This window comes from Anoplopoma fimbria, unplaced genomic scaffold, assembly GCF_027596085.1.
Source record: "Anoplopoma fimbria isolate UVic2021 breed Golden Eagle Sablefish unplaced genomic scaffold, Afim_UVic_2022 Un_contig_7525_pilon_pilon, whole genome shotgun sequence".
Classification (NCBI taxonomy): Eukaryota; Metazoa; Chordata; class Actinopteri; order Perciformes; family Anoplopomatidae; genus Anoplopoma; species Anoplopoma fimbria.
In genome coordinates, this window is record NW_026551418.1 from 1 (window position 1) to 26,559 (window position 26,559).

The 26,559-nt window shown below is 39.9% G+C and overlaps 1 protein-coding gene across 1 annotated transcript; it reads right to left on the bottom strand.

The window, feature by feature from the left end:
- Positions 1 to 1,081: 1,081 nt before the first annotated feature.
- Positions 1,082 to 25,919, bottom strand: LOC129115530 (protein O-mannosyl-transferase TMTC1-like; the record flags this gene model as incomplete). Its single annotated transcript, XM_054626951.1, has 6 exons — positions 25,911 to 25,919; positions 25,643 to 25,716; positions 22,445 to 22,621; positions 10,160 to 10,241; positions 8,137 to 8,240; positions 1,082 to 1,271 (listed from the first exon to the last, which is right to left on the bottom strand). Coding segments are annotated over exons 1-6 (636 nt in total), but the record flags the coding sequence as incomplete, so codon positions are not given.
- Between the last annotated feature and the right edge of the window lie 640 nt (positions 25,920 to 26,559).

Genomic DNA, 26,559 nt, shown 5'->3' on the forward strand with positions numbered 1-26,559 from the left:
GCTAGTTATACCATCCCTGACTGGAGGAGACCATAGACTGTATATAAAAGTGGGCGTAGTTGTTGTAGCGTCACCTATTCAGCATTTTGGCCATCACCATCTTGGATTTTGGCTGTGTTGCAACCAGTGGATGTAGACCCAGGCGCCAGAAATGATACTGTGGGGTCTGCACATATTCTGGTCGGCATTTCCTGATTTTTCCCTATGCTTATGCAATTTGCCTTACATATTAGGATATAATGGGAAATTAAAGACTTAATCCAACAGCGGAGGAAGAAGAATTAACTAATTTAATAAATTATATTGAAGGGACTGCGTTGATGCGGGGTTGTGTCTTCAGTCCCATTAAGATGATCAAATCAGATCTTCCAATTTTCATCCTGAAGGTTTTGTCCTGAAGGTGTTACTAGAGGAGAGTTCATTGGAACATTAAAAAAACAATGACTTGGGACCATGAATATCCACTGCAAATTCCATGGATGTCAAGTGGATAGTTATCAGGTAGCACTTACTTGTCAAGAACCACTGTCATGAACAAATTGTTTATCACGTTGAAACTTCGGCCTGATAGTGGTGCCAGACATAAGGTCAGGAGTTAGTAAGCCTTGTGTTCAAACTGTGAGGCCCTGAATATCCATCTATCTGAATGTCTAATTTCATGGCATTTTGTTCAGAAGCTGTTGGTGTATCTTACCCGGGACTTAAGTGTGGGAGGTAGATAATTAGACTGAAACAATTTAACCCATTTCAAATAAAATGCGAAGCTCAACATTTCCCCAAAATTGATTGATACTTATTCTTCTCTGTGTTCTATAATGTCTAATTTTAGGGTATTTGCAATGACTGATAGATGCACTGCTTGAGATTTAATGGAAAATGCCGAGTTTTTAACTGACACTCCTTTGTGATGTAACCATGGGGTTTTTATGTGAACAATGTTACGAGGTTTACACCTCTTCAAATGATGTAGTTATATTAGTTACATGATGCGAGGAGGACAGAGGGCATCAGGAGGCAACAGAGTTCATGGGAATTGCATTCTTAGGCCCTTCCCATCTACTTATCATTTTCTTTCTCTTACCTGCAGTGAGAAGACGCAGTGGAGGATTAGAGCAACCATCACGACGGCCAGCAGCGCGGTGGCCCCGAGGCGCATGTCACACAGGGACTCCACCAGGGGAATGCTGCCCACCTGCCAGTCGTAACACAGCATGACGGGGGCCAGCAGCAGCCAAGCATTGAAAGACAGTAGGTAAGAATAGGTCAAAATCCTGAGGGGAGGGGATAGAGATATGGAGGATGAGGAGAAAGAGAGAAGGTGGATGTGAGGCACGTAGAGGGTTGAAAGAAAATAGATAAAAATTGAATCACACAGTGAACAATAATCAAAAACAACTAGAGTTACAATCAATCATTTTAATAATCCTCTTTATCTCAATACTAAACTACCTGAGTTTAAAATGAAAAGGAGGTTGAATATTGATATGGAATAATTCTCTAGCCTGACATTTAGAGCCCAATGTGCCAAGTCAGTGTACTGAATGATAAAAATGTTGCTGAGTCATGTCATCGATCGATATGCTTCTAACTAGTTTGCTTTTCTGTGGCTGTTTTTGTCTTCTCCCTTTCTCTACATGTCTCTCAGTGGGTACAAGACCTGCATGGCTGTCTAGAGTATTGATCTGTCTACAGTGTGGCAGCTCCCTGTTTAGTTAAGACAGCTGGCACAGGGTCGGATAGAACTGCACCTGGTCGGAGGAAGGAGGTGGAATGAGTAAGGGGCAGAAAGAGAAGGAGCATGAGCAAGCCCCTACACACACACAACACACGGACACACACACACACACACACACACAACACTTAACCCCAAATTGCTCCCGCAGGAACTGTTCCTGCAGGCTGTTCCTGCGGTGTATGAATGTGTATGAATGTTAGTTAGAGTCATGATGGTCAGGTGACACCTTGCATTGTAGCCCCTGTCATCAGTGTATGAATGGGTGTGAATGGGTGAATGATGATATGGAATGTAAAAAGCACTTTGAGTTACCACACACAGACTGCTAAAAGTAACCAACCTGCTTGTAGTGATTACAGCATTATTAAAGCTGTTATGGCTATGTTCAGGCACCAACAGTACTGGGTTAGGTATAGGGATGGTTCTCGGTCTGGTTTAATCCAGAAAGCCTCTTCCCCACCAGATATTCTCTCCTGTAGAGCTCCGTCTTTAGTCTGAGAAACAACAACACCCAGAGTGTAGGTGTGGTTTGAGTTACCTTCCCTGAAATCCATAACTGCCATTGTCAGTAGGCCTGTGCACCAAAAGGGTTCACCCCACAAACCCCAATTAAAAAAACAAAAACCTAACCAAAGTGCTTTCGGTGCCTAAACCTAACCCTAAGTAAGGATGTGAACCCAGGACTCTGAAGTCATAGTCCATCACTCTGTATACTCCCCAGTCCGTCCCTACCCCTTTCCTGTGCCCCGGCGTGTTTCATAATTGCAGAGCTTCATTCGCTCTAAAAAAACATTGCTTCTTGATATGATCCAGCCAGCGATTCCTTTTTTTATCATAATGTAAATGGGAAAATAATTTAATTCTAAATGGTAAGGCTGTGAAGACCTGCTGCAGGCTAGGTATTGATTTCCTCCACGACAATTTAGCAGAAGAGCATGAAGCTCAACAAGGCTGAGAAACCACCTGCTGACGGGCTGGAACCAGAGGGCATAATGATTAAAACATGTCAGACAGACAAAAAGGAGTGCTGCTCCTCCCTCTTCCCGATCCCTCGGCCGTCTCCCTGTGCTCCTCTAACTTCTGTTCAGATTGGCTATTAAACAGATTGATGGGGGCGAATGTGTCTAGACTAGACTGTGTCTAGTCCATGTGAAATAGGCAAGACTTGTGCCATCGGTGTATGAATGGGTATGAATACTTAGATAATCATGGCACCTTGCATTGTAGCCCCTGTCATCAGTGTATGAATGGGTGTTAATGAGTGAATGATGACATGAAGTGATAAAGTGCTTTGAGTGGTCGGAGACAAAAAAGCGCTATACATGTACAGTCCATTTACCATTTATTATTTACGGTTGGAGAGAATAATAATGTGAAATAAACACAGGCTTGTGTCAATAAGAGACTTGCAGAGTTTGTCTTGCGCTCTCACGCACACACAAACGCACACACCCCAAGGCAGCCCTCCAAGGTGCCGCTGACAGCAGAATGTTCTCCACCAGCAGTCCTTCTGATGGGTCTAGGCCTTTTAACCACAAATAATCACACACCTACACACACATGAGCGCCTGCATACATACACTCTCACACTGACCGAGGCTCACATACAAGAGAAGAAACAGAGGGTAGAGGGGAAAAAAGGAGTGAGGGATCAAGAAGCAGGAGAAAATTAATCAGTTGTCTGGTGGCGCCAGGCTGTTCTGCTCTCCTGAGCCTCATGTGATGGGAAGAGGATCTAGGCTTCAGGTGGGAGGCAGCGCTCTCAGCTGTTCAATACCTCTTCACACACACATGCTTGCAGCAATACAATGAAGCAAATATGTCAAATGAGCAAAATGGCTTGGAGGAGTTTTTTTAATTTATTTAAATAAAAAGCATCAACATTTTTGTCTTGTTTGAGTCTCCAAGGATGAGTGTTTTATACTGTGAGGGTTTGAATCCGACCCACACCCCTTTGCTGCATGTCTCCCCCTACCCCTGTACTGGCTATCAAATAAAGCCACAAAAGACCAAAAAATATTCTTAAAACCTGACTGATTTTAGTCACAACTAGACAACAGGAAACAGAGTTGTAGGATAAAAAAGTCTGCTCTTTTTCAAAAATGCAACCAGGGTGCCTGGTCTGATACATTTAGACAATAAACATGTTCTGTTAAGCTCATTTATCTAGAGGGGAAACCAACATCGGAACCAGAATAAGCATAAGAGAGAGCATAGCCAGAAAACGGCTACAGGTGCTTGATTAAAAATAAACTGAAGGCAAAAAGATGAGCAAACTGATTTCTTCCAGGATATCTAATTCAACTGAAAATTGTTCCATCTCACAGGTACTTTTGTCATGCGTTATCAAATAGACATCTCAAAGCAGAACAAGCAATATCATTATTTTGCACAAACACATTTATCAGTTAAGTGGTTGTAATGGGGGGCGGCTGTGGCACATGAGGTAGAGCGCTTGTCCCGTAACCACAAGGTTGGTGGTTCAAACCCCTCTACCGGCAACATGCCGAGGTGTCCTTGAGCAAGACACATAACCCCAAGTTGCTCCCCGGGCGCTTCATTGCAGCCCACTGCTCCTCCGGGATGGGTTAAATGCAGAGAAATAATTTCCCCATTGTGGGACTAATAAAGGATTGTTATTATTATTATTATTATTATTATTAATCTGCATCATAGAGAGTCCATCTGCTCTTAGACTAGGCCAATCAGAGCAGAGCTGGATAACACTAACTGATACTCCCATATATGGGACAGAATGTGGCTCTATAAAGTGTAAAAATCGTAAAAAGGAAATTGAGAAACATAATATTAATGAAAATAAACATTAAATCGAATACATCAAAGATTCAGGGGTAAATGTAACACATGAATCAAATAAATCATCCGGAAATAAAACAATGATTATACACTGATTTAAGTCACAGATCTTATCGTACCAGAACTAAAGAAAAAAAGAGAGCAAATTAAGTTTTTAGATGTGTCCTGATCCCATTTTTGCCGCAGATACCAACTGCCGATCGTCAATGATCCCTATTGGCACATACAAATTGTTTTTGTTGTGTTGTTTTGTTTTGTTAATGCAGCTGGTATATCAGGCTACACATTTATTTTTCCCACCAGGGTCCCAAATATCTATACAAGCTATGAAGATAGCAAACCATCGAAAACCTAAGTAGATAGAATTTAATTTTAATGATGTATTATAGGCTGCTTGAACTAAGGTTGAAAGGTCATAATTCCTTCTCTAATATTAATTTAAATTACTGTTAAAACATCTCCGCCAAACAACTGTATTTCTCACCAAATTTACAGATGACAAGATTACATTTGAACACTTCATGATAACATTATGATTTACCTTCGCCCAAAACAATTTTTTACTGAAAAGTGCCTGAACAGGTCATAATGTAACTGAATGGAACCTCTCTACTTTAGCCATTACATTAGCCATTAGCAGTGCTGCAACCGTTAACAGCTCTCCTCCTGTAAACACGGATTTGTTGTTCACTTTCTACATTATTAGGGATCGGCTACTAGAGAGCATTAATGCACATTTCTGATCGCATATTTTCTCACTAGTGTTAGCGGATAACGATTTTCATTAAAACTTACTTCACACTATGGTGGTTAAACTGTGTGATTAATCCACAGTTCAAATGCGTTCTGAACCGCGAGGAGGGATCCGTACAAATCACAGATCTAGAGCGGTCTGTAAAAAAAAAAGAATGTGCCATAATGGCTATATTTTCTGTATTGTCTTTAATTGTTGACTTGTTCTAAGCAGGCTAATGGCACAGTGGGCATCATGACAATTCAGTGAGAGAGCTAAGTAAATCTGTGTCATCTGCAAAGTTATATGAATCTTACTGTCTTGAATGATCTAGCATATAAAAAGTATACAGGTTGAATAGTAGAGGCCCCAGAACAAGTCCTGGAGAAAGCTGGGACCTCATGATCAACATTAAAAAGCCATTTCATTTTTTTACCTGCACACTGTAAATGTCGAACGGCCAGGACTAGAGCAGGATGGATGGAGCAAGGACACACTGACAGACAGACACACAGAGAGGTGATGAGGGAATACTGGAGGCTCAGCCAGACAACAGGGAGTTGAAATAATGAGACAAAAATGAAGGTGAGCTGCAGGGACAGAGAGAGGCTTATGAGAATCCGTTATAAATTTCCCAGGTGGCCGAGGGAGAAAAGAGCTTTTTTTATCTGATGCTGTGCTATTGACTGATTCAATGATATGCTGTCTCACAGACGATGGCGAAGCGGTATACCAGTTGATTACTGTCACCGGTGTCACGTCAGGCCACATGGATTTTAGAAAACAGTTTCACCGTAATTAACACACACATTTTGGTTTAGCACACACACACACACACACACCTCATTTTCATTCTTATTTGGATCCAATAAACACATCTGGTAAAGAAAAGGAAGAAATATATACATATCTTCAGAAAATCTTTCTTTCCCTAACAGTGCCAAAAAAGTGAAAATTGTTAAAATGATGTTTCGATTGGAGAATCCCTTTAATATGGTTCAAACCTCCAACCTTTTGATTAGTGGTTAATCTGTCTAACTCGTGAGCCATAGCCACCTTTAGGTACAAATGTGACTGGAACAACAACACAGAAACACAAGACTAAAGAGTCTACAGCTATCCTAGTGGCTATGCCAGGCTGTATTGTAGTGGCATAGCACATTGTGCTTACCATATTAGTTCAGCGGGACAGCATGCTAATATATGCTAATTATTAGTAAAAACACAGTACAGCTGATAGGAAATTTCATTTGTTTAGCAGGAATTTAAATTAAATTTATTTGTGTAGCCCAAAATCACAAATTTGCCTTAGAGGGCTTTACAAACTATACAAATGCATACAACATCCTTTGTACCAGGACCCTCCCATCGGAACAGGAAAAACGAAAAGGCATTTGAAAATCATGTATACACTGATCGCTTAACTTGTATATGGTTTGCTTGGCCTCCCAAATTAATACAATATACATTATATATACAGAAACAGAATGCATGAAACAGCTGCACAATGTAAACAAATATTATTGTGCAAAATGCAACATAACAAAAAAAACTGATCATCAAAATAAAAAAGTTAGATATGCTAAACAACTTTGTTTTAAACTAAATATTTTAAGATAGTTGTATAAGCACTATAAACTGACCACAGGTCTGTCTGTTGAAAAGCGGACGACTGTAAGACGGCATTGTTGGTATAATGTTGGGGAACCAGTTTGGCGAAAGTATTTTTGCACCTGTAAGATCTTGAATGTAGTTTTTACGGATTTTGCAGTTTTCACAGATAAAGCAAGTCAGCACAGGGGCCGCCTACCTCATAGGGCGGGACACATTGGAAACACAATCGCATCTTAGCAGCCTCAATCTGGCAACAGCCTCGACAAGAGCACTCCTCTTCAAGATAGGTTGTAAAGCATGACGTGTTCATCTTCCTCAGAAGATCATCATCACGATCCGTTATGTGAACGTCATTGAAAGTGCTCGCTTTGTAATTGGCACAATTGCACAGATTCTCTATAAATGTGCATATGATGTGCTGGTGGTGTTTCGGCTGCAGGGCTACCCGCTGTTCACTCCTCCCTCTGAATTGATCTGGTCTTCTGGTCATAGCAACCATGGCATTCAATCATGTCATCCGGATCATCTCAATTCATTCAGATCTTGCCAGCAATTTTCATATTCCTTTGTTTTTTATTATTTTATATTGCTCCGGAGGGTGATTCATTTTCATCTTAATCTGATAGATACTTGCATATTTGTCATCTGCTAATGACTACATTTTCATTGCCCTGCATTTGCTTCATATTTGCTATATTCTGCTCAATTCACTAAATATTTGCTAGAAATCCTGACATTTACTATGAACTGCTCTTGAAGTCACACGAACTCTTTATTAATGGAGAAAGTTCAGTTATTTGCAATAATTGCATAAATTATCAATATTAGTGTAAGCATGATTGTCAGCTAATAACATTCCCAAATCTGCCATGTCTATTATTAAATTATTATTGACACTTCCGGTGTAAAAACAACAAAATTAGATAGTAATCTGTAATAATAAATTCTTAGTTGTTTAAGGCAAAACTCCATCTTCTTACTTACTCCTGAAAGCCAAATACACTTAAAGGCCGATGGTAAAGTGTCATTGATTATGTATGGCTCAGTATATAATAATTAATAAGCAAAGATATCTCAAAAAGAGGTGAATTTGAATTCAGTTAAAATATAAGCTGTCTTCTCATCCGTTGCTTTGCTTTTTTTTGTGTGTGTGTGTGTGTGTGTGTGTGTGTGTGTGTGTGTGTGTGTGTGTGTGTGTGTGTGTGTGTGTGTGTGTGTGTGTTTATGTGTCACTGACCTGGTGAGCAGGTGTGGTGAGAAGGAGGCAGGGTTGTCCTGTTCAGAGAAGAGGGGCATGGATCCCCCCATCAGCCACAGCCTAACTGACATGATGATCACCACCTGGAGGAGGAAGGGGGAACATATGAGTACAGTTACAAGGACAAGTTCTGTGCCTGAAATTTATTCTAGAATGGTGAGAAGAGGAGTTCACATTTAATTAGTCGAAAATTGTCTATTATTTTTTGACAACTGATACAAATAAAAAACAATAACAAATTCAGGGCTTGACAGTAAGGGTTGCCAGCTTGCCATTGTCAACCATTTTGAGAAATTTGCAACCAATTCTTTGCTTTGGCAGCCATCGATTGCAACTACTTTTTAAATGTTATAAGTATTGATTACAAACAGCAAAACGTTCCACCAAAATAATACATTTTTAACATTAGTGATATTGAAATATTGGAAAAAGAACCAGATCCTGACAATGCTGCACGTGACAACACTGCACCTGCGCATCTATTTCACTGAAAATGTCTGTGTTAAAAATTACAAATTATAATGCCATTTCCCCATTTGTGCTGATGTCCGAATGTATAGTTAGAATTATTTTACCCTTTATATTAGAGTCAAATATCCCACACGTCAAAGTTACGATTAGGGGGAAACGAGGAAGAGTACGCTAGATTTAGAAAAAATCATCCCGTGGCAGTTGGCATGGTCTGTGCTCAGTTGCAGGGGAGCGATGTGTGGGAGTGAATCAGGGAAACAGTGCCATGGTGAGTTTAATTGGCACAGCTGTAACGTGTTGCTAATTATCCCTAATCCTTTTAAGCAGTAGCAGGCTGGAGTTCTGGTGGGTGGGACACACGAGGAAGACAGAGACGGGAACACAAGCTAATATTGACAATTCTTTTTCATTGAAAGTAGCTCGCAGCACTAGCTTTAAAGTCACTTTTAGCAAGAGATTCGCCAAGTCAACAACACTGACAGCACGTCCATTCAGGTCTCGCTTTAAAGCCACCACCCCAGAATTATCATTATGAAACCTGCATGGCTACTATTAGTACTTATTATTAGTACAGCTATCAAGTTAGCAGGTTGTGGAAGACTCCAGTGATGGGTGATGAGTGCACAGGCGGGTAACCAGTCAAATGGTTTGATTCAGGCCCAATGAAATTATTGGACAGGCTATTATAAACAGCCACAGATACCTGTTCTTTTGTTGTTTTTGTCAGAGCATTCTAATTATTGATTGCGGTCAGGATTTAGACAGACATAACAAAAAATGTTTACCCATCCCAGCTTTAATTTGAAAGCCGAGTACGGTGGAAAATTCCATTATCTGCTCACTCTTTCCTTAGTTGGAAACCGTAGTCTGGTCATTGTATCCATGTTGAAGTATAACTTTCAAAGCCATATAGAATATCCAATACCCCCATCTTTCAAACTTTTCAATACTCTTTCCTCAACTTGTCTCTAAACAGGCAACATAGGCCCACAATTGCCAAATTAGCTGTCCACAGCGGTATATTACTTTGCTCTCCTCTTGGTAGTCCTTCCCGTTTCTCTAAACTAGTCTATCATCTACATTCAGTAATACATTGACTATGGAAAAGTACCTCATACAACCCCACTTCAAACACACTAAGAGGAGCTATGTTTATGACAGCTAAATGGCCTCGAGTTGACTATTTACAGTGTACCAATACAATAAACAACGAAAAATGGAAGCAAATATAAGTATTATTATACATAAGATGAAAAGAGTAATACAACATTTCAATGTAATAATTAGCAAACGTTTTTTTCTAACCAGTCAGAATTTTCAACTGTATTCACATGCAATAATAATGCAACTCCCCAAAAAGTATAAACCAAACTGTAGAAAAACCATATACCACTATGTATCAATCTTAACATCTGTGTTTTACTTTGGAAATTGCCAACAGTCATGGTAAGTTTTACAATTGGTAGGCAATTGACTTGCATGCGGAGCCACCAGTATGGTACTTTTAATGTTAATGTTTTAAAAAACTCACATAGCCAGAGATGAGGCAGGCTCGTTTGATGAAGGGGCTGCAGATGTGGTGGAGGTCCCTGAATCTGGAGCCAGACAGGTGACTGAGGGACACAGAGACATACAGAAGATCAGTCAGACTTTTTCTCTGGGCTTAAGTCAACGCTGTCCTCCAGTCAGAAGTGCTTTATGCACAAATTAGCTGTCTTTTGTGGCCTTTTAAATGCTCACCTCCTTCATTGTTACTGTGAACACACAAAATTCTATTTTAAATATTGTATAACAGAGCAGAGCCCTCACAGATATGAAAGGGTTGGAGACTGAATATGAGACAGAGTTGTGCCGATGCTGAGCAGGTAGCGGAGGTAGTCACAGAGCAGAGGCCGCCGTCTGAGTGAAATGGGTTGACGTTGTAATGACTTGTGTGCCTCAACCACGAGAAAAACACAAGCAGCAGTAAACAGCTTATCCTCCGAGCATAGGACGGCTTCCAGCAGCATATAACAGTTAGCAGAGAGCCACGAACAGGAAGTCAGAATGTTTTGATGAACACATTTTGGTCTTTTCATGGGATTTGTTGACAACCATAGTCTTATTCTTTAAAAATACCTGGCTGCACTATATTAGAAAACACCAATTATTCTTACTGGTTTAAAATTTATTTTTTCACAAGTCTGTCCAGGCCATCAAAATTCTCTTACGTTGACGAATCAGGCCATAGATCCTTCCACATCTTGAGTTTCGCATTTTAAATTTGTGAATTTGTGTCATTAATTAACATCCAGTTTAACTGATACATTCCTACAGTTTTTGTAACAAAGTCTTCAAAGTCACCATCCATTCACCAATTTAATTGATCCAGCCATTCAGAAAATGTCATATATGAACTCTCCTCCCAGACCACACAGTCCCATTCATTAGCCTGAGGTAGAAACTAAAGAAGCTCAAGAGAATAAGAGGGATGGGATCAGACAGCAGGTAGTGAAAGGAAAGCATGGATAATCCATTCAACAGCCCATTACGTTGAGATGTTTCCCTTGTGCAGAGCTTTCAAAGCATCGTAGAAACGGTGAAGGATGAAATCTCACAGGAATTCTACACACATTCTGTCTGTCTCGCTTTTTCTCGTTGCTTTCATCTCTGCATCTCTGTCCTTTTGCTCTCTACTCCCTTTCCCTTTTTCTATATTTGCTGTCTGTTCTGCTGAGGATTGAGGAGCAGAGAGACAGAATGACAAAGAGGAGTCAGACTCTGCAGACGCTGCATTTGCCTGACTTACCATGAAAGAGTTTGGTCCCAGAAAAGCAACGCTTTTGTCCCTGCTGATTACCATTGCACTTATTTCTAGAGAGGCGCGATGCATTTAGTACATTTAATGGGCTTGAAACTCACACAAACGTCCTCTCAATAAAATCCCCAAAGGTCAAACAGCAACGTGCACCTGGGAGAGAATCCAGGTAAAATAAATGATCCCTTAAAGATTTGAGGTACTCAAGTCATAAGGATGAGATATTTATTATTATTATACTGTTATAGTGATATTGAAGAGTATGAGTAGGATTTATGAGTTTTGTGATCATGTATTTTCAAAATTCCCCACTATTTTGTATTTTCAGTGTTATGTTCATGACAGTTTGAAATACACACAGATTCACACACACACACACACACACACACACACACACACACACACACACACACACACCACACACACACACACACACACACACACACACACACACACACACACACACACACACACACACACACACCGGGTTAAATAAGTTTTGAACACGTCACCATTTTTCTCAGTAAATATATTTCTAAAGGTGCTATTGACATGAAATCTTCACCAGATGTCGGTAACAACCCAAGTAATCCATACATACAAAGAAAAACAAATAACAACACAAATAAGTTGCATACAGGCCACGGTGGTTGAGTGCATTACTTATTGTTTTCTGCTACGATAAACGTTTGCCAAATCTTAATTGACAGTGTATCTGTTACTGGTAGTGTACCTTAGCTGCTCTAGCTTAACTCAGTGTAAAATTTATCATTACAGTGTCTAATTACCAGCTATACATTTAAACCTTAGCTAGTTCTACCAAAGCATTCATAGCTCTCTCCCTCTTTTAGCAACTCTCTCACTAAATCCCACAGTCATTTACAAGTTTTGCTAACGTCATTGTACTTACTAGTTCGATGCTTCCATCTCTCCCTCTCCTGCTCGGTGTATGACATGTATAGCTAGTCCTCTGTCTCCTTTAGTGATAATGGTACATGTAATAAATGTAGTTTATCTGCTGTGTTTGAGGTGAGACTTAGTTAATTGAGTAAATTGTGAATCGCACCATGGAAGCTCAGTCGTTGGCTACTGTAGTTAGCGATTACTCATCGTTAATAGAAAGAATATAGAACAACCCTAGGTTTCCTTAAGCACTGTAGCCAGGGAGTCACAGTTCTGTTGAAACATGTATTATTATAGCCCTCAGTGGTAGCAACTTTACGAGCTTCTTTAATGTGTCTCTAAAACTATTAGAGACACAATTGATCACCACCTGCCCTCAACCTATACAGATTTATCCTCAAGTACAGTAACTTTAAAGCAGCGGTAAAACCTGATATTTAGACTGCTTTTCTCCCATCTACCTTCACCAATTGTCTTCTATGATTTTTACATCTTAGCCATCTGTCACTTAGACCACATCTGGACTAGGCTGCTAAAGGAAACTTTACCGTTAGTTAGCCAGCTTTACTAGATATGATGAATATGTTTAAACTAACAGGCCAGGTACCACAGTCCTTCAAATTAGCTGTAAATAAACCTTTTTTCTTTAAAAAGATCCAGAGGTGTTGGCTAACTACATGAAAAATATAGTCACAGAGTTCCCTAAGGTTATGTGCTTGGACCAATTTTATTAAACTTATGCATGCTTCCTTTGCAATATTATTCTAAGCAACTCCATAAACTGGGGTTGTTTTGCAGATGATACCCAATTATGCCTTATTAACCTAAACATTTTTACTTTACTCCAGTAAAAATGAAGAAACCTCTCCCTGAAGTTTCTTCCCCCCACCCCCCTTAAAGTTTGGGGAGTTTTTCTTATCCGATGCAGGGTCCAAGGTCAGAGCATGATGTACATATTGTAAAGCCGCTTGAGGCAAAAGAAAATATCAGTGATATGTTAAATGTTAAATGGACTTGTACTTGTATAGCGCCCTTCTAGTCTTTGGACCACTCAAAAATCTTTAACTCTACATGTCATTCACCTAGTCCTACACTGATAGCAAAGCCTTGGGGAGCAACTTGTGGTTAAGTGTCTTGCCGAAGATAAAAAAATAAAATTGAATTTAATTGAAGTGAACAAGAAAGACACAAGTAATGCTTTGGAACTGAACTCCAGCTCTTTTCAGCAGTATTGAGAACTTTGCCCCTTAAATAGAAAATTTGGCTTCCTAGTGATACTGCAAACTGATTATAAAATCAGAAACCTAAGGCAAAAATCAATAGAAGGGCAACCATTTGGAAATGTTATACAATTTACCTTCACTCTCTGAACCACCTATAATCTAAAATCAGAAATAGAAAAGAATCAAGTCCAAACAAAAGGTTTTAAATTCACGATGAAAGGCTCAGTTTAAATGCACTGCAGTTTTCCTGATTAAAATGTTCTGCTGTTGCAATGGTTTGAAATGCACATTTCAATCTTTTTATAATCATCTCCTACCCACAGTTCCCATATTTTGTGTGGAGATCAGGGTTGTGTGCATTAGAGCATGCACAGATTAGGTCAAATCTGCATTGCATAAAACCCAGGAGAGGATTACTATCAAGCATCATTACTGGCTCACAATCAGAGCTTTCACAACTGGCTCACAGCGCTTGTCCCTAACCACAAGGTTGGTGGAGCATGCCGAGGTGTCCTTGAGCAAGACACCTAAAAGGCAACTGCTCCTCCGGGATGGGTTAAATGAAATAATTTCCCCTGTGGATTATTATTATTATTATTATTCCCTGAGAAAAGGCAATATTATGCTGTGGAGAGCTTGGCTCTGTTTGTGCATGTGTGTGTGTGTGCTCCTCCCTGGAAGATACAGCCTGAAGTACCCAAAGAACCTTCTCATTAATCATAGAGACACAAATATATTCTCTAGCACAAAACACTCCCACACACATCCACACAAAGTTGTGTTTTCATGACTTTTGGTGACATTATATTGACTTACATTAAGACTTACTCAACTGCTACCAGCCTAATGCTAACCCTTTCCCTGACCATAAACCAAGTCTTCACTCTTTAACATGTAATGATGTATATTATTGGTACGTGCATTTTGTCCCCATAAGGAAGGAATTATAAAGTAGAAACGTGCCATGGAAAATATGCATGATATATCAGTTTTAAATGAAAGAGCTGTATAGTTTTGTGCAGGAAAGTGCAAAATATTAACCAAATGCAATGTACAGAGATAAAAGTCCAAAAGATTTAATGTGTAGCAGTGTAGTGTAGAGACTGAGCTAACTCTCTTCACTCCTTTAAAAACAAAACACCTCTCACATCTTCCTGATGTCCTCATTACGGCTGCTCCTGAGCCAGCAGGAAATCTCCTCACATTCCAGGGAAACGTAAAGATAGGTGTCAAGGAAAGAAAGGTTGGAGTTGTACCCCATGTTAGAGAGGTGAAGAGGGAAGGAGAAGAATGAGGCAACAAGGTGGAAGGAATGCAGAGGGGAAAGACTGCTGCATAACGCATGTTGGAGATACCAGTCAGAGAGACAGAAAAAAGATGGGAAGTTAAGCATAACAACTGATAGTTGAGAGAAATTTTCATGTAAAAAAGGCCTTTGTTTTCAAATATTTTCACATTCTTCGTGTCAGGAAAATCCCGGCTGTCATTTTATGTCTCATTCAATAACTGAAAACTAAAGTAGACTCAAAAGCTCAGGTAATTCAACAGAAGTTGACCTATCAAGAGTGTAAGTCAATGAAGACTTGAGAGCTGTTGTTTATGATTTGTTGAACCACGAGTCCAAGGCCCCTGGACACCTGATCAGAACAGCACAGTGTGGTGCAGTAACTTTCACCAAACAACTACCAGGAAAGTGTTTGTTTATCATCTGCCTATTCATAAACCATCCAGCCCTGTCTGACTGCTGGCATTCTACCATGAGAGCCTCCCTGCCAAGACCCTGGCAGGATCTTAAGGTCGTAGTGTACTGTAAAGAAATCAGAAACAGACAACATCAGCTGTCCGTAAACGATAGACCAAAACCACTCACAGCATCCACTGTGAAGAGATCAAAGGTCATCGAACAGGAGTCAGTGAACAACCGGAGAAAGATCAAAAAGGAAATCCACATTTGACACCAAAGACCACCTTTGAAGAGAGACTGGATCCAGAAAAGACTGGTGAGTTGAACCTTTTCAACATACTATTCTAAAAGATGATTCTATTCTAAAAATGATTTGGGCACATAAGTGCAAATTGCACTTATGTGAGATTGGTAAAATACATAGATTCACTAAACTCTGAAGCTAATGAATCTGCGACCTCTCCTCTCTCTTTCTTACTAGCAAAGATCAGTGGAAAACACATTCAGGCATCAGCATTTCATTCTAAATTTATTTTTATTGCTAGTGACAAATGATAAATGATGGCGGGTCATATTGGCTGATGCCAATTATTGCTAATTCTGTGGTCGACTTGATGGCAGGCCAAAAGTAAACTTGTCTGTTTAATGTGTTCTCTGCAGCTTGTACTTAGGCAAAGATAATTTGTGAGGGAAAAAGCTCGAATCAGAAGCATCCCTGTACAATTGCTAGTGGCGTGCTTGTAGTTGAACCTTCAGGCATATCAATAATTCAAGTTTAAGAATAAGGTGTACAAAAAAGGCTAGACCTGTTATTCCAATATGTCGCCTACATATTTAATCAACACTAAGGTAAATATAACTATTAAACCAACTAGACTCATTATTGGAAAATACCAAATATTAAAGGACTTGGATCAGGATCAGGTCTAAAGAGCATGATTGGGATGTGCCTACTTTTCGTCAATCATGGAACACATTGAGGTTACGTGATTGACAGCTATCATCTAAACTCTCAAGTCTTTGAAACTCCAAGGCCCAAGTTTGTTTAGTCTGTTCCCTGTTAAAAAAAAAAGGTAAAAAAAATAATAAAAAAAGGTAGTTGGAGACTACAAATTTGTGTGACTCCAGATCCACAAAAGAACATTATTGACTAATAAACTGACTATGATAAGTAGTGTGTCTTTAAATGCGTTGTGATCCAGTAGTATGCTTCAGATTTGCAGTGGCATCACACTGTTATGTGGAGCTCAGCTGGAGAGCACTACATATCCCCAAAGACGTCCTTGTGACAGGGCATAGCTAATTAAACACCCAGAATGTCTGGATGGTGATGGATAATGGGACGAGATTAACTGGGAAATTGAAAGCAAGATGTGAGCTGTGCATCACAACTGAGGTGTCTTTTCTTTTAATCTACTCGGACTCACTTGAAACCAGCTGTCGGCGGCTTAAACACAGCAGAGCAGGGACTGCATCATTTGACACAGGAACTTTTCCCAGCCAGGCTCCTCTACCACCGATGGAGCCGCTGGCTAACAAAGGAACAGCTTTTCCTTCATGGACTTAGTTGCCCAGCCCTAGTACAGCAATGGCAAATGGCTAAGCAAAAAACATCTGTCAATGTATTGAATTGATTTAATATTATCCAAACTTTGTTGTTGTACTGTCAGTTTATAGGCGGCTGTGGCGTAGTGGAGAGTAAGGTAGTTCTCCAATCAGAGGGTCGGTGGTTCGATACCCGGCTTCAGCAGTCGATGTGTCCTTGGGCAAGACACTTAACCCCAAGTTGCTCCCGAAGGCTTGCATCGGTGTGGACTGGATGTTGCATGAATGTTAGTTAGAGTCTGATGGTGGCACCTTGCATGGTCATCAGTGTGTGAATGGGTGAATGATATGTAATATACTACTGATTGTAAGTCGCTTTGGATAAAAGTGTCTGCTAAATGACTGTAATGTAATGTAATGTATAGTCAGGATATGGAAAAGCAAGTTGAGGTTAGGTTGCATACAAGCTAACCATCCTTTTTCCTCACCTGCTGCACAAATCAACAATATAAACGGTGAATTGGCCTTTAAACATAGACATATAGATTCAGAGATAAATCTCAAAAATCATATAGATTGACATGTGTTTCTACCATTATTAGTTGCAAATTGATAGTTTATTATACTTTGAGGAAATTCTATGAGACTACATAATGCCCCAAGGTAATTTCATTTAAATTATATCATATTGTTCAATATAGTTAATCATCATTTTGATTATTACATATAATTTTTTTACTCTTACATTTTGGTGAATGTTTGAGCTACTGTGCATACATCATTTTTGCGAACCATTATCATCATAGATATTTGCTATTAAAAAGACCAGCTCATGCCCGTTCCAAACTTTAGAAAACATTTAAAAAGATTTTTAGATACAGCAGTTCGATCCCAGGGAATTACCACTCTTCATTGACTTGATGTCATCAATTATTTCATTTACATTTAGCGATACCTTCAGTTAGGTAAATTGAGGCCAATGAAGAATCTTAAAGTGGCCCTATTATGCTTTTCCACTTTTCCCTCTCCTTTAGTGTGTTATATATATTTTTGAGTGTTAAACCTGAAGTCCACACCTAAAAGGAGTTACCCTCCTCAAAATCATTGCTCCTTAGCTGCCTGAAACGGCTCCATTGAATTATCTCTGTCACTTCTGTAACTTTATGAGGTCACAATGTTACAGAAGTGACGTAAAACTCCTTCAAGCTAGTTTGGCCCTCAAACAACAAAAGAGAGACACGGAGGTAAAGTTCACATCTACCATGGTATAGTGGTTATGAAAACAGTTTCTCACCCAGGCAGCCCGAGTCCAAATCCCGTTTTTACCCGTCGTTCAGTTGTCAAGCTCTGGAGGAAGTGTTTTTGAAATGTGAAACGTTGACCAATCACAACAGAGCGGGATAGCTGACCAATCAGAGCAGACTTTGCTTTCTGGAGGGAGGAGCAAGCACCACAATGAGCATTTCAGAGAGAGGGTGAGAAGAGGTGCTGCAGGACAGCCAGGATGAGGAAAAACAAGGAGGATTATGAGCATTAACGCATGTAAACATGTTGTAAGTGTAACTTGAGATAAAAAATATGCACCCGGAAAATAGCATAATAGGGCCTGTTTAACATCCAAACATCATCAGGCAAGTCAGATTTGTATAGAATAGTAAGTAAGATCTTAAAGTCTCATCATTTTCAGTGGGGTTAGCGTCTTTCTTCTGCTTGCTCCACCTTTTTTTGGGACGCTCAGCGCACTTCAAGATGAAGATCTCTATACTGATGGCCCAAAGTATCCAAAAAGATAGTGAAAGACAAAAAATGCATACTAGTCTATCATACAATGGTGGTTAGAGTGGTGATATGTTGTCAAAATATCAACATACCAGCGCTTCAGCTGCCAGAAAATGACATTATGTGAACACAGGCCCTAGATCAGCTATGCTTTTAGAAGCTTGTGTTGTTGTGTCTTCCGTGCCTTGTTAGTATGAGCAGTGTTCGAGATTATCTCACCCCTGAGGAAGGCCTTACAGCTTTCCCATAACATAGAAAGAGCCGAATCTTCATTTTTATTAGTCTCCAGAAAAAGCCAAATAGACTCAGAGATAAAATTGCTAAATTCGACATCAGACAGGAGGACAGAATCCAGTATCCAGGAACAACTCGCTCTATGTTGAGCTTCAAAATTTAGGTCAAGTAAAGAGTGACTTTTCTATAAAATAATTAATCTATACAGGAGTACATACTTGTGAATATAAGAGAATAGAGCCTATCAGTTGGTTGGGAGAATCTCCATGGGTCAAAAGAGCCACACTGATCCATAGAGGTAGCCAGAGCTTGCCACATCATGGAAGGTATGTGATAGTTCTAGAGCTTGATATGCTTAGACCAGGATCCATCACTCAATTAATTTCTCTTTCAAATATTAGATTGTGAGTCTGATGTGATGGACGGTATCTTTATAAAATCTTCATCATTAATGTTTGGGGCATACACACACATACCAATGGGGTTTAGTAGAATGAGCCAGATACTACAACATATATAAGCCCATTAGAGTCACTGATGCTACTGCAGATCTCATTATAAAGTTGAATTTGTAATAAAAGATTTGGACTATGCAGGCCTGCCAAGTCGTAGCTGACTTTTGTGCACGTGTGTTTCCTTTAAATGGTAAATGGTCTGTACTTGTATAGCGCTTTTCAAGCCTTCCGACCACTCAAAGCTCTTTAACACTACATGTCATCATTCACCCATTCATACACTGAGGGGCTACCATGCAAGGTGACACCTGCCCATCAGGACTAATTCATACCCTTTTGTACACCGCAGGCACAGCCTACAGGAGCAATTTGAGGTTAAGTGTCTAGCTTAAGGACACAACATGGACTAGTAGAGCCGGGGATCATACCGCCGATCCTCTGATTGAAGGACGACCGTGCTCTACCACTAAGCCACAGTCACCTATAGAATGTAAGAATGTGATATCTTGATATCTGTATTTAAGTGTTTCAAGTGAGATAATAGTCTTGCAAGCTTCACAAGCCCATTCAGCCCCCTTACATTCCGTAAAATAAATTAAAAAGAGTCTCTCACTCTCAAAAATTATTTCAGGTTATTTGTCATAATCTCTGATATTCAAACAGTTGTAGAATACAGTATCTGGTCCATCTGATGGATATTCCTGTAAACCTAGAACAGTACTGCAGCAATAAGAAAGTGACGAGTGTCTCAGCTTTGTGACATAACCATTAACAACCAGAACACACCATTAACCTAGCTTTCAAAGAAAGATTTTCTCCTGCCACGCCATTTTAATGCTCAGCATTCAGAGACCAACAAAGACATGAGACTAGACTTGGTTGTGCCCTTAAGGGCGCGAGACTTGCTTTCGCAAGCGTTCAGAGTAAGTTATAAACAAAACTTTCAGAAACACTACATCAGTTAAGTCTTTACTAGTTGTATTTGTGTTTGTATTGAGCTGCATCTTAGTAGTCATTCACTCATCCTAGTCAACACTTAGTTGTTTAGTAAAATCGGGGAGGACACTATTTTTTTTATTTACTTTTAGGCAGTGTCAACATATTTTTAAATCTTGAATCAGTAATTATCCTGAAACTTAAAACTTGATTGTTTGTCAAGTCCAGTTAAAGAGCCGTCAGATGAGAGCAGTTAAGTCCATTTTCCTTCGGTAAAATAGTGGATCACATCCTTCGGATTGGGAGTGAGTGACTGTGAATGACCCAGATAAGCAAAAAGAAGATGGATGGATGAATGAATGGATGGATGGAAGTCCAAATTGAGTCTATAGTTGTTATTTGCAAATAATTGTGTCTCGAGTCCAAATAACCAGTCTACAGCTCTGGATGGCTAATGTTGTAGATTATTGAGATTCTCTGCATTTTCTGTTTTCAAGGCTTTTGGGGCAATTGAACGAACAGATCAGTCATCTTCTTTCAACCTCAGTTAGAAACTATAATCTGCTAAACCTGTGGTCAAGGCTGTGAGGAGATGTACCAGTAAGGCCAAACTGGAATTACAGGGCTGTTTTGACTGCACTACAGACCTGGGTGAACTCTATGACACTGTGACATCCTCTAATAGTTTTTGTGAGGACATGTGTGAACATGCCTCAGGAGCTGCTGATCCAGTTCTAAACTGCAATTATCCAGTCTGTTCTCAGCCTGACCATCACTGTGTGATTTGGATCAGCCACCAAAACAGTATACAAACAGTCTACAACAGACCGCAGAGCAAAACACTGGTCAGCCTGCCCTCCATCCAGCACTTACACCTCCAGAGTCAAGAAACAACCAGTTTGAAGAGGATACGCCGAAACAACCAGGAGCAAGAAGAGTTTCTTTCCACAGGACGTCACTCTGATACACACTTGAGTCATACACTGTTATAAAACCTCTTACACCAAACTATCTTATTGATTAGAAATGTACAATTTTTAATGCACCATTTTTTTATATTTACATCATCTGTCACAGTCAATATAAATACTGTTGATAATCATCCTGTCTGTCTATATCCACAGTATTTATTTCAATGCACTTTTTATTTGTTTTGTTCACAGCTACCCAACGCACAATTGACGGGTATAAAGAGGTTTTATTCTTATTTATTGTTGGGCCATTCACAGTGACTCACTCCCAATCCGAAGGATGTGATCCACGTCATTGGTGCTTTTTATATTCATGAAACATGTATGTATACACCTATTATTTCACTACTTATGTACATAACAGTCCCGTTGCAAGATCTCATTAGTTATTCCATCTTGTACGCAAATTACTTAAAACTATCCAGCAAATGTTAGTCGGAACACATTTGCTGGATAGTTTTAAGTATACTAAGGCATCTTCCCCTGTCCATATAATGTCCATGGAAAAAATCCATCTGCAATGCATGCATGAAAAAATCCACCAAAAAAGTTTGTTTAATATAAGTCCATATGCTTGCTTTGATATCTCTGCCAGGACATTATGTATTTGTCTATCTGTCCATGGCTAATCTCCAATATTACTGGACCTATCAGCCTACAATTGTTTGTGCTCATTTATGAGAAAAACCACTTGTGCTTACAGTGATTCAAACCTTTTGAAAACATTTCATTGATTTTATGCGTTCATTGACAGCTGACAGCTTCTCACTCCTCTTAACCGGCCGCAAGTGATCTACAACTGCTTCAGTTTGTACGCATTATTGTGTGTTGTATGTACTGTAGTAATGATGATAAACCACCAAATATGAAAAACTGTCCAATAAATCAGAAGCATATTAGTCTTGTAAAAATGTTTGGGTTAAACTCTTCATTATCATCTCAACAAGCATGAATTAAACCTAAACCCAAAACTCTATTGAGTCCAATTATGCTGCAGACTAAAGTGTTTTAGTATCAAAAGTCTAAAACTGGATTCCACATGGATCAAAGTACACAAACAGCAACATTGACAATACAAATGCTGAAGAGTGCTCCTTATCCCAGCTATTTATGCACAGAAAAAATACTAATTGTCTATTGTGGCGTTGGGCAGCTCCCAGGTGTACAGAAGTTATAGAAATAAAGCCAAACATTTCTTAAAGCTGTGCAACCTCAGTGAACCATTGCCACATAAATGAAGATAAGAAAAAAACAATCAAAATAATAAAAGCGTAAAACTGTGTGCTTACTTGACAAGAGGCTTGCGGCACAGCACCAGGGCGTCGTAGAGGACGCACACTCCGAACACGGTGATGCCCGTCTCCTTGACCAGCATGGCACAGGTGCCCAGCAACAAACTGACGAGCAGGAACCAAGCAGACACCGTGGAGGGCAGAGAGTCCTCAGAGACACACACACCAACACTCCTGAGACACAGAAAGAGACAGATGACGGATGAACAGGTCACAGCCCAGATTCCCACATTCAAATGTTTATTTATTTTCAGGGACACATTAACCGTAACAGTAACCTAATCACAGACACAAGCAGTGCCCATATTAGGCTGAATGACAATCCGCAGCATTTGTCAGAAATAAGTAGTTTCTGATTACATAATTAGGGCTGTAACTTACTATCAAAACTATTAACCTTATCAGTGCAACTGGAATTCCAGCGTTCTCTGGATTAGTCGATCAGAGGGAGTATTGGTTTTTATAGAGAGATATAACAGGTATCATTCCTGTAACAATGGAATGCAAATCAAATTATGCATTTGATGTGACCAAGGGGAAGAACAACAACAATAAGATTGATTCATAAGATAAGATATTTACAGTGAATGCACTTCCAAACTCTTCTTAACATAAACAAAAGACAGGTACCATTACAGAAATACAAAAACACAAGCAGGGTGGAATGCGCGTTGTTCATGCAGGTCTGCGTGCGTGAAGGAAAGACTTGAGCAGTTAGAGGGAGGGAGGACAAACCCCCAAAAATGAACATTTTTCAACTCTCGGCAACCAGAAAAAAACTCCAAACGTGCCGAGCGGAGTGCATAGTAGATGCTTGCCCCATTATCACGCCGCTGACGTTTGTAGCATATTGCAAATGCAAATATATGAAACATGACCATAGCTTTTATCCCAGTTGCTTGCCAACCCCTGCCGTTAGCTTGTCAATAGCGCATATTGAAATATAGCGTTCATGTATACAAGTTCAGCTTGTATACATTACTACACTATGAAATAATAATAATTTTTCTAATTATAGTTTCTATCATTTATATATTGGGGCAGGGAGCACTATGACATTGCTAAAAAAAAGTGTGTAAAAAGCGTGTACCCTGTTAGTATGGCTGTTTTTTAAAATATTTTTTGCACGTCTGAACATTTAACTGTTCATGTTTCTAAATCCGTCAAAAATATGTATAGCAATGTCACTGTGCTCCCAGATCTCAGTTTTTGCTTTTTGAGTAATCTGTTCATTATTACAGATACAAAGGATGGCCAAAACTATGGAATAAGACCCAGGTAGTAATAAACCAGAATTATCACTTAATACAGAGCAGACAGGGTCATTGTAAAAAGTCTCATGTTAGCCTAGGAGTCAAAGTTTGTCCTGTGATCACATAATCTGAACATGGCATCTTTTATGGTAGGGGCTTTGTTAAATAGCTTAATTTGAAAAACCACGTCAGCAAATAAGAACATAGTCACAAGTTATGCTGCTAACTAGCACACAACCTCATATGCTCATCCTTTTAGCAGTTAAAGTCATGTTCATAAAAAGTTGTCTTTAACAAGTGTACATGTACAGTGGGGCAAAAAGTATTTAGTCAGCCACCAATTGTGCAAGTTCTCCCACTTAAAAAGATGAGAGATTTCTGAAAATCACATTGTCTGATTTTTAAAGAATATATTTGCAAATTATGGTGGAAAATAAGTATTTGGTCAATAACAAAAGTTCATCTCAATACTTTGTTATATACCCTTTGTTGGCAATGACAGAGGTCAAACGTTTTCTGTAAGTCTTCACAAGCTTTTCACACACTGTTGCTGGTATTTTGGCCCATTCCTCCATGCAGATCTCCTCTAGAGCAGTGATGTTTTGGGGCTGTCGCTGGGCAACACGGACTTTCAACTCCCTCCACAGATTTTCTATGGGGTTGAGATCTGGAGACTGGCTAGGCCACTCCAGGACCTTGAAATGTTTCTTACGAAGCCACTCCTTCGTTGCCCGGGCGGTGTGTTTGGGATCATTGTCATGCTGAAAGACCCAGCCACGTTTCATCTTCAATGCCCTTGCTGATGGAAGGAGGTTTTCACTCAAAATCTCACGATACATGGCCCCATTCATTCTTTCCTTTACACGGATCAGTCGTCCTGGTCCCCTTGCAGAAAAACAGCCCCAAAGCATGATGTTTCCACCCCCATGCTTCACAGTAGGTATGGTGTTCTTTGGATGCAACTCGGCATTCTCTCTCCTCCAAACATGACGAGTTGAGTTTTTACCAAAAAGTTCTATTTTATTTCATCTGACCATATGACATTCTCCCAATCCTCTTCTGGATCATCCAAATGCTCTCTAGCAAACTTCAGACGGGCCTGGACATGTACTGGCTTAAGCAGGGGGACACGTCTGGCACTGCAGGATTTGAGTCCCTGGCGGCGTAGTGTGTTACTGATGGTAGCCTTTGTTACTTTGGTCCCAGCTCTCTGCAGGTCATTCACTAGGTCCCCCCGTGTGGTTCTGGGATTTTTGTTCACCGTTCTTGTGATCATTTTGGCCCCACGGGGTGAGATCTTGCGTGGAGCCCCAGATCGAGGGAGATTATCAGTGGTCTTGTATGTCTTCCATTTTCTAATAATTGCTCCCACAGTTGATTTCTTCACACCAAGCTGCTTACCTATTGCAGATTCAGTCTTCCCAGCCTGGTGCAGGTCTACAATTTTGTTTCTGGTGTCCTTTGACAGCTCTTTGGTCTTGGCCATAGTGGAGTTTGGAGTGTGACTGTTTGAGGTTGTGGACAGGTGTCTTTTATACTGGTAACAAGTTCAAACAGGTGCCATTAATACAGGTAACGAGTGGAGGACAGAGGAGCCTCTTAAAGAAGAAGTTACAGGTCTGTGAGAGCCAGAAATCTTGCTTGTTTGTAGGTGACCAAATACTTATTTTACCGAGGAATTTACCAATTAATTCATTAAAAATCCTACAATGTGATTTCCTGGATTCCCCCCATTCTGTCTCTCATAGTTGAAGTGTACCTATGATGAAAATTACAGGCGTCTCTCATCTTTTTAAGTGGGAGAACTTGCACAATTGGTGGCTGACTAAATACTTTTTTGCCCCACTGTATGTGTGCATGTTAGTGTGTGTGTGTGCGTGTGTGTGTGCGCGTGCGTGCGTGCGTGCACACAAGTTCTGGGAGTGCTACAGAGTCATCTTACCTGATGTAGGAGAGGAACGTCAGCAAGAACAGCAGACAGGCCAAGACATCAGCCCTGCCCACAATACCAGACACCTACAACACACATACACACAGATTTTAGAGATAGCGCGTACGTCTGACAGCTCTGGTGAGGAGACAGTGCTGAATGTCTGTGAGGAGCCTGTTATGTTGCTACAAGAACATAAGATGCACAACGTGACCTTCTGCACAAGGCTGTTTCTTTGGAATCTGGCTCTGTTCATACTGAAACCTGTGAGCAGAATTACTGTGATCATGCCTCAGACAGCAGCCCGTTACCAAGCCACTAATGAGTGCCTATGATGTAGGGCTGTAATCAACCAAAGAAATTCTTGGTCGACTGAAACCCTGAAATTTCGACTAAAAATCGACTAATGGGGGGGGGCATCACGTGCATCTGCGCAATATAATAGCACATGATTACCGAAAATATATACTGATATCAGCACAAGAAGGCAATTAAAACAATTCAAAATTATCTTTATTAAACATCCCAGATCATGTACCAAAAATAAAGCAAAGGCTCAAAACAATAGCCTACAAACAGTGGGCACGGCGCAATTGCGCATTAGGCAAAAAAACAAAAAAACAAATCCAATAAATAGAAATAAATGTGCACAATAATAAAAGGGAACCATAAAAGTTCGTTATTTAGCAATAAACTGAAACGAAATAAAGTGCATAACAATAACAAGGAAGGCTCACTCAGAACAAATACAAAAATAAAATAATAAAATGCCTCATATCCTGAGCAATAAAATTGACAATTCCTTCTGTGATATCATGTTTGCGTTTGGATGATAGAGGAGGCTTAACATCCAGCGTGGTCTGGGTGTATCGGAGGGATCCTGCAGTTATAAAACGAATAAACGATTATTAGACTAAAATATTGAAATA